A 12,143-nucleotide genomic window follows, 5' to 3' on the forward strand; every position below is an offset into this window, starting at 1 on the left:
ATCATCCAAATCACCACTAATCTGATTATATTCAAACTGCCAGCTTCCTCTTCAAGAGTTTTCCTAAAGTTTAAGCAAAACATAGTGGGGTTGATCTACTAAAGGAAAAGGAGTATGCTCAATCTGTAAAGTGTATACTTTCTCAGTAAATGAAGTGAAGCTGTGTTCACACCAATTATTAAATCATGCGCAAGCAAAGATAGGATTTTTTGACTTACAAGTAAAATTTGTTTTCTGGAGTACAATGCAGAACACAGAATCATCAGTTTAAAACCATGGGATGCAGTCCCCTTTAGGTGATTGAACGCATGCAAAGGAGAAGCATCCCCTATATAGTCCCTCATGTCCCTAGCCTCAGTTTTGTAGCAAGCAATAGGGAGAGTATAAAAACAGAGGGGAGGGGTTTGTGTCCTGTACTCTACTCTAGGAAACAGATTTTGAAAGTTAAAAATCTTATTTTCCTAGTTGTACAGCACAGGCCACATGGTCTTTAGTCAGGGATGTTTCAAAAGCAGTCCAACTGATAGGTGAGCAACACAGCAAACAATGCCAAAAGGTCCACCCATGTCACAGGTTGTAGTACCCGAAACTGCCATCAAAAGAGGCCTGAGCATTCACCTTATAAAACTTAACAAATGTGTGAACTAAGGACAAGGTGGCAACCATGAAAACCTGACAAACAGGTGCCTGATGCTGATATACCAAGAAAGCATTAATGGATCTGGTAGAGTGCACATTAACAGGTAAAGGAGGAACCCTATTATTTACACCATAGTCTTGAATAGTGACTTGTTCAATCCACCTAGCAATGGTGCAGCAAAAAGCAGGGAACCCAAACAGGAAATCTGATTGTCTACAAGAGGCTGTGGCTAAGTGGTACCACATCAAGACAATGGGGAGGAATTTAATTAGGATGTTTCAAAGCAGGACATAAGTAAGGAAGAACAATGCTCTGAGTACGGTGAAAGGTGGATTCTACCTTAGGTGTTCAACCTCAGAATTACCTGGCCTTTGTATAAAATTAGAAAAGTATATTTACAGGATAGGGCCATTAATTCAGAGACCTTCTGTACAGAGGTGACAGCAGCGAGAAAGACAATCTTGCAAGCAAAGTCAAATAAGGGAATATACCTAAAGGGTTAGAAGGGTTGCTTCTGGGGGCCTAAGGATCTAGATTAGGGTTTTATGAAACTGATCAGCGTTTGAGCAAAAAAATTATCTGCATATGGACAGAGAGAAGCCTCATCCTGAATACATGAGTGTATCCGCCATGGTGTTAATGCAGTAACATAAGGTCATTGGTTAAAGCTCTAATTGGTAGTGTACAGAAGGATCTGACAGGGTAGAGCTAGGGTCTTAGTACAAACAGCAAGGATCCCACAAGCTGCCAGAGAAGCAACAAATACAAGGACCATTTCTTTTTTCAGGAAACTCTCTTCAACAGGATAATGCTGAGCAAAAAATGTTGGAGAAGCAAATAATTTTTTCAGGGTGAGGTCAGTCACAATATAGTACAGGCTCTAAAAGCAAGTTGACTGGTAAGGTCTTAGAAGGCTTGGGCAATTGAAGGGATCCCCTCCAGGTGACTCTGGGGTGAGCAGACTCAAGCTGCTCTAATGCTAAACAAGTGTTTATAAGTTGTCAACAAGGGTAGCAATGGTATTCAAAAGTAAGAATGAAATTTCAGCACCTCACCTTGATCTGAATCCTCAGAAGGAGAGGGGGTTTTCCTCAGCTACCTCCTCTTCAGCGAGTATGTCTGCCTCAAGGGCAAAGTTGAGGATCAACTCACAAGGATAGACTGAAGGTAAGGCTTGTGGCCCCTGTAATCAAAGGCCTAAGAGTCTGCCTATGAAGTCAGACACTGAGGAAGAATCTTCCTTCCTAGATAAATAGGTGGAAATGAAAAGCCAGCTGAGTGTCCAGAGAAAGGAAGAGAAACAGACTAGGGGAAACTATCTGAAAATAAGAAAATAGAGCCCCTGGAGATAGACTACCACCCCCTATAGAACCATGTACTGATTCTGAGCTATCATCTAACCCCTGTCCCTTGCACTTGTGATCTGTAATGTGCAATGCAAAAGGTGTCACCAGAGGGGTACTCACAACCTCCGCTAATGTGAGAGAGGCGAAGGCCACCTGTGCCAGGCACTGTAGGCCACTGATGATCTTGGATACAGCATACAGATTGCTGTGCCATGCAAAGTTTTAATCTTTTACTGGTGTTCAATCACCTGAAGGCAAAAAAATATATAACCCATATAACCCATGAGTTAAGACTAATGGTCCTGTTTCCTGAATTGTACAATTAAAAATTCTGTTATTTTTTTTATTCCTCTTGTACATGATTGGGTATTTAAAATTAATACTGCCTCACCTTATTTACTAAGCCAAGTGAACATTTGCTTTGCAAAGTGAACATTCATTATGGTAAGTGATCTGCCCTTATTCATTTAGTAAATCAATACCTGTGTGTATTGTGTATTCTTCTCCAAAAAGATTCCAACTTGGCACCCCAGGCATATGGACTGGTTTCCCTGCTGATCAGAGGCTGTGAGCACACAACTACCATCTTGGTTGAAACCAGTCTTTTTGTTCATCTGCACTGGATCAAATTATGAAAAGGGAGACCTACTCATTCTAATGTTTTCAAAGGAGACTCAGTTACATGCCTGGTAATGTAGGCTGGTATCTTTGGGACACACAAAACAATTTCAATCTAAAACTTGAATAGAAATAGATAAAAAAGAGACAGTGTAGCAGTATTAAATACAGCCATATCAGTGGAAGCAAACCCAGAAAGAAGAAAAAAGAGCACTGATTGGTCAGAGTGACTGAGAAGCTAATTTTTGGGTACTCGCTCATCTCTAGACACTATGATTGTGAATGTATTGAAAAGAGGAGTATGGCAGGGTAACATTCGTAGTTTAGTTACATCCAAATCTTATAGGATAAGGATCATCTACCGGAACATTGGATTACTAATAAGACAGGCGTCCAAGGCATAATGTATGATGGAAACTAAAAGGTTAAAAGTAGTTATCACAAGCATCTGCAGGACCTACACCAGTACACTAAAAGAGACATATATTCCTGCTTCAAAAATTCAGCTGGATATTTAGATGCATGGATAAAGTTTCATTCGATAAACTTATGGAAATTTGGATACATTTAAATAAAAAATAAAATATGTTTAACAATGAAGTTGCCCAAAAAATAGTTCAAAATTTGGAGAGCATATCCCAAAACGTTAATGGCAGATCAAAACTAGTCCTGATATGATGAGTCACTGCCCACTTAAACACTTTCACATTAAGTTTAATATGACAGCAGAGGTGGTGGGGTGTTTTTGGCATTTCAGTTCATGGTAAACTGCACTGCCCATTTTCTGGCTGATTAATGGAAAATTTAGTTAGATAAAATGGTTATTTAATATCAAACGTCTGCCAGCACATACAGTATTCAACTAATCACAACATATCTTTGATCAGGAAAGTGCAAGGTAAATTAAAGAAAGCAAATATGTGATTAGGTCCTGTATGTTGGAGCAACAGCACATTTGTATGCATTCAGGGCTGTTTTACTATATAGTCACACTTGGCATGTGTCTGTATCAAAAACACATGGATCTATATCACTTTCATATTAAGCTGTTTGAAATTACATCTTTTCTTTAATCAAGGACACCACTGCTATTAATATTCATGTTTGATCACTGCAAACCAGATTTACTCCTATAAAATAATCCAAGAAGGGATGAAGGCAAAGAGGCAGGGAAATCTGGGATGCAGATGCCTACTTTAAGAGAGAATCCCTTAAATATTCAAATGCTTGTAGATTTTCAAACTACAGCCCTGCATGCTAGTTTATTAAATAAACCGTTGTTTATAGCCAGCAACACCAACCCCAGCTGGACTGAGGAAGTCAATTTATAAGGGCAGGCAAGCAACTGTGGCAAACTTGCCTATATTTAACGTGAATTATTGAAGAAGGTAAATATATGATGATCTTGTGAAGGTGTAGCAGGCAGGAGTGTGGGGAGAGCAAGCACATTACACTACCACAAGACAAGCAGTAACTAAACATGCAAAGACACTATTTAGGTATATCTTAAAAGCGGCCCTTAGGATACACAGCACGTTCCCATGCCTGACCAATATGCAGTACAGTATTACTGTGTATGGCAAAGCAGCAGTCTAAACAGGCATTAAACTGATATCAGAAATATTACTGTATGAAAGGTTGCCATGCACTCAAGATCATTCTCGCATGCATCAGAATTAAATAACAGCAAGCGTAGAAGCACTTCCAAAGAAACGCTAAGTAAAAAAAATATATAAAATAAAAAAACACAATGCAGCTACATTCATTTCATTTGTATTCTTTGTTATTGTTGAATTATTATTTTTGTAAGGTGGGTAAAAAGTAAAAAACACACCAACCTTCTCGCAGCTCTGAGGGATGTAGGGGTTTGATGCAGAACACAATGAAATGAGGAAAGGAGAAAAACAAGGGAAACACAGAGAGAGTAAAAAGGCCATATCAAGGCTTTCAACTGCTATTTGAACATCTTTTACTTGTTATATCTCCCTATACTATAGCATTGCTCCAGTTTAGACACAATAGCTAGCCATTGTTTTTAAACTCCATACGTGTTCCATTAAGAGTCCTCTGTGGCGCATCAAATCTGCTTGTATTTTGAATGAAAATAAGGAAATAGTGATAGCATATGACTATGTTACCTAGTTTTGTTCCTAAAACTGCTATCACTACAGCAATGAGCTGACGCAGGTTAAACTTTGAATAGTCCTTTTCATATGCTGACATTAAGGACATGCTTTATTATTATTTATTTATTCCTTTTGGTCTAGACAGAATCCTCACCCAAAATGATTACAGCAAATTAGCTTTTTCTTTGTAATGATTAATAATGATTATGGTAAAATGCTATCTGAACGCAGCCTCATAAATCATGTGAGTTACCAGTATATTTTGATGCAAGTCAGTTCATTACTGTAGTTTAAGGGGTTACTTCTATCATCAAGTATGTCAATTAATAAAAAAAAATATATAAAGAAAGAAGCAAAGTAGTAAAAAAAGAGTGATGAATATACAGTTATGCTCTTTAAGGCTCTTTGAGGTTAGAAGGTTATCTCACTACACACTGAAGTGAACATTTGAATCCATCATGATGCTTTAAAACTGCAACCCAGTAGAAAATCAGCACAAATGCTATTAATCTGGGATTAATAATAAACTATGCTGTCAATACATAAAATAACTATAGAAAAACCCCAAAAAGCAAAGCAAGACACACATGTAAAGGCAAAAAACAATAGTTTTAGTGTAGATATACTTACAACCCATAGGTAAAGACCTATACATTTTTATTTTTTTCGTGGATATTCATTGATTTGCTCTTCACTTTTTTATTGTCATGACAGTGACTGTGAACATCCTGAAAATAAAAGCCCCTGTGCTTGCAGAATTGGGACACCAAGGGTTTGTCATTCCTACCTCTTACATATAGATTTGCAGGGGCAGAATAGCGCGTCCCAGCACTGTTGGTCGCAACACACTCATATTTGCCCTGGTCAGATTCTTCGCTCTGCTCAATTTGAAGTGCACCTGTTCAAATATAAAATATACAGCCAAGAACAAAGTCAGAAAACAATGACACATGTCCCATTAGACATTACCAACACAGAAAACCATGAAGGTCCAACCAACGCCGATTGTTGCTAAGGATTACACATAAAGAGCAATGCAATGGTAAAATTAACATTTTGTTTTATCAACTGTTATTGTAAACTAAAAAGTACATATAAAACAGGCATTTATTTACATGTTGTTAACTTTTAATTAAAATGGAAATGAGTGAAACTGCTTCAAGAAAGTATGGCTTTGAAATAAAAATATATTCTAAGTTTTGTCAACACAATTTAATTAAATGTGTTCATATAAAATAGGTGCATTTAATCAAACAGGGATAAATTTAAGAAGTGTCAAATTTCATCAAACAGGGATAGATCATTAAGAAAGTTTTATTTTTAGGGAAACCAAAAAATGTGCAGCAAGATCAAAAATGCTGCTTTTCATAAAAGAAAAAAAAAAAAGATTTAATAAATGACAGTATCAGTAAAAAGATACATACTTCAAGAAACAAAACTCCCTTAAGACATGCAGACTCTAAAGAGAATCAGTTCAGTAACACTTACAATTTAAGAATGTTAGCTGGAAAACAAAGAGTTAGAAAATAAAATGTAGAAAATAACGGCTACTGCCAAGACCAGAAGAAACCAACCAAACACTGCTTGAGGTCCTCAGTAGGCCCCCTAAGACACCCATCAAAATCCACAGGTGGGATTAGCAGTGTGGTGTCACAAAACCCAAGAAAAAAAAAAAAAAAAAAAAGAAACAAGAAGAGTTGTAAAACATTGCTTTAACATATTGAAAAAACAGTACTAAAAGCATTTTTGTAAGATATAATGTTGTAAACCTGGGGTTTCCACCACCTGGAGAATCGATGATCCAAAAAGTCAGTGAAGAAATTCAAGAATATTTAAGTGAAAGGGAAAAACAATATTGTGAAATTGCAAGAAGATATGTCAACTTTTTTTTTTTTTTTTATTTTGCTACAAGAAAAAAAAGAAAAAAGAAAAAATAGAAGAACAATACAAGACCAAAACCAAAAACATCTCTTTATTACAAGATCAAAAAGACGTTATTCCTGGTTGTCTTCTGCATGTCTCCAACTGTTCCCTAGACCAAGTGGCTTAGGTCCAGAACATGAACAGCTAAGGAAGAAAAAAATTATTTCTTTCCTCTCCAATCAGTCGGACAAAAAAAGAAGAAAAAAAAAAAAAAAAAAAGAAGAAGAAAAAAGAGGGACAAATGGAAAGCTGTGACTGGGCTTTGGCCAAAGGACCTTGATATGCTTTCTTTGAAGCATATCACAACTTAAAATTATTATATTAAATGAAAACAGAACTGATGAAAAAGACACATGAACCAGTGGTAAAATAATACATAATAAAACTACATTGTTTTTAATGATAAATAACTGATACAGGAATAATGGAAAGACAAAAAAAGAGTGAATAAGATCATTCTGCGACTCTTAGTTCAGCAATCTTACCTCTTATTGGTGTACCACCTGGGTGGATAATATGAATGCAAATAAGATTAGAAAGAAGAATCATTAGTACCAGAAGAAGGAGGCTAATGTTTTGGAAGAAGAGTTAAATTAGATTTACAGAATAGAAAGGAAAACAGGAGTATACTAAGTGCCTATAGCACTGTACCACAAAAAGCAAAGGACCCAAAGCGGCACTAAGCTTCTTCAAGTAGTACAAAAATAGACTACTGGGGGCTTCATAGTATATTTTTAATCCTCAAAATACATTTTCACAGCGGTTGGTACTATTTACAGGACGTTTGTTTTCATATTTAGCTAATAATTATGTGAAGGAAGATTGGGTAACAAACACTGTGGTACAGGTCAAGGAACAACATCTATTTTAGGATAAGTGGAGCTAAAGGACAATTCCTTGAAGAAAGGTGTTGGATAAGCTTGCTACAACAACAATACTTTTGTGAAGGTGTGTGCAACACTACAAAGGTCTTGTGACTACACTGGCTGAAAATTGTAAAATGCATGCCATGCATTTTAACAGTATTATAAATACTAGGGCTTGTCTAAGCATGGAGGCTGGTGGAGGAGTTTAGTGCGTTGGAAGACTAAGCACTTACCAATAGATTCTGTAGATTAAAATAGAGAGAAGAAAGACAGCATAAAAATATGATTATATTCCTTGTTTCGGCACTTTTTTAAAGCTCTATAATTCTACTTTATCTATGTCACATTGTGAATATTAAAATTTGACACTGATATGTAAACACAGGCTCTGCTCACAACAATCTTAACAAGACAATTTAAACAGCACAGGACATTTTGGAAGGCCATACATCTATCAGTATTTTTAAATTTGGATTGATTTGTTAATTTTATTTCTCATTTTATTTCTCATCTGCATTGATTATTAAATTAGTGTTTACAATGCTGAGATAAAGTTTACAGAGATCTAAAACGTTGCTAGTAAGGATGAATATAGACAACACAATGTTCTATTTGCAATTGATGCTAGTCATCCAAGCATCATTTGCAATATATGTCCATCTGACACAATAAACACTTGCTATCCTATATGGAGATTTTAATACGTGTTAGAAAGTAAAGAATTCAGCATAGAAGGCCCGCAAACATCAGCTGATTGGTGCAGCGAATCCCAGTGCTGGAATTATTAGTTTTGAGGATACTGATTGTTGCACAACATGCAAGGGGCACAGCATGCTGCAATCTCATCGGACAAAGCAATAGTAGTTTCCTTTAGGAAACCAGTGACGAATGATACAGAGATATTTTTAGCTGACTTCTGTTCTTGTTACCTGATTGAGACAGGATGAGACCAGAAGATAGTGCCTATGAACCATCTGCCCAGCACTGACCAAATAGTGAAGTGAAAAGGAAGGTCCCAAGGCTCTGAGTGATTCCCAACAATTAAATGGCCCTATATATGACCAGGATAAGAAAATGTATTATCTGATTTTTTAACTTGGTAACAGGTACCCCTTCTCAGCGTTTTTTTTTTTTTCTTTAATAAAGGATGCCTTTAATAAGGGGCAAGGATTTTTTTTTTTTTTTTTTTTTTTTTTTATGTAAGCCAAACTAGGTGCAACCGTATAATTAAAGCGAAATCAAACCCCAAATGAAACATGTAATATATTGCAGCTTACCAATTATTTTTGGACTTCATTCCCCCTGTTTTCACCTGGTGATCTAGACAGTAACACACCTCCTGTATTAGAGTGCCTCCACTCTGAATGAATGAACACAGGGGGTACCTTTGGATAGTAGTATTGTCAGTCTTGGGGGAGGGGAGTGTCAGATGGACTAGCAAATTTAGATAATTAACAAACTGTAGCTGAACTCAAGCTCACACTTTACAAACAGTTACAGCAACAGTTTTTTTTCCCTTCTGGGATAAAGGTTTTACATAAATAAATAAGAGCTGACCATGTATTAGCACCCCTGCCAGTGGTAAATGGTTTGTCCCATCTCTGTAAATGCTACATCTGCAGGGGAGCATGTTCTTTAAAAAAAAAAAAAAAAAAAACAGACTTACTAGCTAGATCACCAGGTGAAAATAAAAGAAAGAAAACCTAAAAAAACTAGTGCAGCCACCACATCTGAGAATTGGTAAATTGCAGTAAATTAAATGTTTGCTTTCGGGGTTAATACCACTTTAAGGCCACAGCAACACATGTAACCGTTATGGGTCTCAATAGTCATTTTCTTGTCTACAAAGAAAAAAAATTAGGACTCAAGATTCCTCCTGTCTACTGGATCATTTATCCGTAGTATAAGAAAAAAACTTACTTGGTAATTTATTAGGCTAAAATGAATGTATATAATTGTATATAGAGTAGTTCCTGCTATATCAGGGTTTTATGTTAATGTTTAGTATGCCACAGTTAATTAGCAACATAACATGAGTCTCAGGATCTGTGAGGAAGCTGGAGGTTAGTCGAACATGGGTCTATATATTTAACTACAGCAGTGTGCTGGCACTGGTGTGAACAGTGCCATTGCTCCAACATTTTGTGTAAACATGGCTACATTTCTAATTAAATGTTTACTAAAGTGCACTGGTATAAATGGCCCATTAAGGACTCCTGCAGTGTACATGTCACATCTTCCATAATGTTTCCAACTGACAAAGAAAAAAGGTAAGTCAGGAATAGCATGAAAAACACTGAGAAGGTGCTATAGGTTCAGAAAATAGAATGTGAAGCCATATGAGGCTAGGGCAAGCACAATTGTTATTACATGAATTCATTTGGTATAAATGAGTTATAAATGCATCTCTGGGCAAAAAAGAAAAAACAAAAGGTAGTACATCTCTGCAACACATTTCCATTTCCCATGTTCTGTCTCTTTCAAAGTTCAACTTGGGACAACTGGACAGGGCTGACAGCACCGTTTGGGATTTCAGTGCAGAGCAGCTCACTAAAGAAAATTAGAGGCTAACAAGATTTTGACAAGATCAACAGGTCTTTTTCTGTCTTTACAGCATTTTTACACTTGAAGAAAGGTACATTTATTGCAGAGATTTACTGAATAATAGGTTTTACATCTTACCGTGTAAAATACTTTTTTGGAGTACATTACATGACACAAGATCCTTCATTCTTATACCACTAGGTAATGCAGCTACCTTTAGGTGACTTGACATTGGCAAAACAAACTCATTCCACTCCCAGCAAGCCTCAATTTTGTTTACAAGAAATAATAGGAGTGGACCAAAGGAACATAAGAGAGGGAACTTGTGCCAAGTAATGTACTCAAGAAAAGACTTTTACAGGTAAGACAACAATTCAATTTTCCTAATTGTACATTACAGTACATTAGAGCAGGGGTCACCAAACTGCGGCCATGGGTCAGATGTGGCCCTTTGCTTGCCTTTATCCAGCCTTTGGAGCATTATTCCTCCCATTGACACAAATGATGGGGCACTATACCTCCCACTGGCACCAATGATGTAAATTTATTTACTCCCATTTACCACCAAGCCCATAGCATTGTTTACTCCCACCAATGTCGGGACATTTTCTACTCCCAATGGTCATAGTCCAGTCCCCCTAAAGCTTGAAGAGGAGGAAACTAGCCCTTTGTTTCAAAAGTTTGGAGGCCCATGCATTAGACCATTGGGACATTCAAAAACAGTCCAACTGAGGCCACAGCAATGGGACACCAATGATGGGGCACTATTCCTCCCACTGACACCAATTATGTAAATTTATTTGCTCCCATTTACCACCAAGCCCATGGCATTGTTCACTCCCACTGATGCCTGCTGCTGTGAAACTCTGTGAGGAAAGAGTGGGGGCATGGCTTACTGGCACTGTGTATATCTACGGATGCACACAGCCTGATCCAGGTTAAGATCCTATAGAGCCACTGAAGAATGTACGTGGGGGGAACTGTTTAAGCAACACCCTGTATAAATGCCTTTACCAAGGAGTTAGAAGCAAGTGGTTTAAAAAAAAAAGACTGGCAAAGTAGGAAACCTAACCCTTGAAGTTATTCAAGGCTAGCCATCGATCAAGGTCAGATTGGAGGAAAGACAGAATTTGTGCTGCATAGAACTTTCCCGTATGGAAGTCTCAGGCTTCACACAGGAGAGGTAAGCTTTCAAAGTGCAATGATAGACTTTGTGAGATATCAATTTCCCAGCTTTTAAAAGCATAGGGGTGAACCAGTCTGGAAGGCCCTTGTACTTCAAGACCTGGGCTTCAACAGCCAAGCCATTGAAGCCAGCGACCAAGAAGCAAAAGGGTAAACAGGTCCTTGGAACGGAAGATCTGGACAATCCAGGAGGGCCCATAGAGAACATGGAACAAGTGTCTCCTTTTGCTTTGGGGGATGTAAGAAGATTTGGTATAAACCTTAAAACATTTCCTATTCCATTCAATTTTTCACCTGTTGATCCTGCCAGTAACACACATCCAGTCTTAGGGTGTCTCTGCTCCACTGGAGGAGAAAAATTAACAACTTTGGACAGCAGTATTGTCAGTCTGGGGAGAGGGTAGTGTTAGATTTGCACTAGCACATTTCAGTGGAATTGGCTAACAAATAAAGTTGAGCTCCAACTAACATTGGCGATTAGAGAAACAGTTTTTTTTTTTGTTGTTCCTTTTGGCATAAAGGTTTTACATACCTGAATAAAAGCTGATCAATATAAGTACCCGAGTGTCAGTGTTAAATGGTTTGTCTCAATGCTCTTACTGCCACTTTTGCTGAACAACAAGGAAGATGGAAAATAACAGACTTACTGGCCAGATCAACAGGTGAAAATAAAATACAGACCCTAAAAAAGGAAATTTATGCTGTCATCACATCTAAAAACTGAAAAGCTGCATTTTACCTCCTGTGCAAGGAGCTATGTTATGACAGCATGAAGAGCCACCACTCTTTGTAGAGAATCTGTCAGGTTGGACAGCATGAATGGGTATGGAAGCAAGGACTAAAACTCAAGTTTGTAGCCCCTGGATGGAATGTTCAGAATCAAAGCATTAGAGAC

The 12,143-nt window shown here is 37.4% G+C and overlaps 1 protein-coding gene across 35 annotated transcripts in view; it reads right to left on the reverse strand.

The window, feature by feature from the left end:
- Nucleotides 1-12,143, reverse strand: part of PTPRD (protein tyrosine phosphatase receptor type D) — a 2,697,868-nt gene that overhangs the window by 262,293 nt on the left and 2,423,432 nt on the right. For 20 of the 35 annotated variants that reach the window (XM_073635225.1, XM_073635219.1, XM_073635222.1 and 17 more), the window contains 2 exons: nucleotides 7,139-7,156; nucleotides 5,518-5,628 (listed from right to left, as the gene is read on the reverse strand). In XM_073635225.1, the coding sequence (XP_073491326.1) occupies nucleotides 5,518-5,628; nucleotides 7,139-7,156 (129 nt within the window). Of the gene's footprint in view, nucleotides 1-4,442; nucleotides 4,559-5,517; nucleotides 5,629-7,138; nucleotides 7,157-12,143 lie in introns of those variants that run through there. The other 15 variants (XM_073635233.1, XM_073635311.1, XM_073635287.1 and 12 more) reach the window with 2 other exon arrangements.

This window comes from Aquarana catesbeiana, linkage group LG01, assembly GCF_042186555.1.
Source record: "Aquarana catesbeiana isolate 2022-GZ linkage group LG01, ASM4218655v1, whole genome shotgun sequence".
In the NCBI taxonomy this organism is placed as follows: Eukaryota; Metazoa; Chordata; class Amphibia; order Anura; family Ranidae; genus Aquarana; species Aquarana catesbeiana.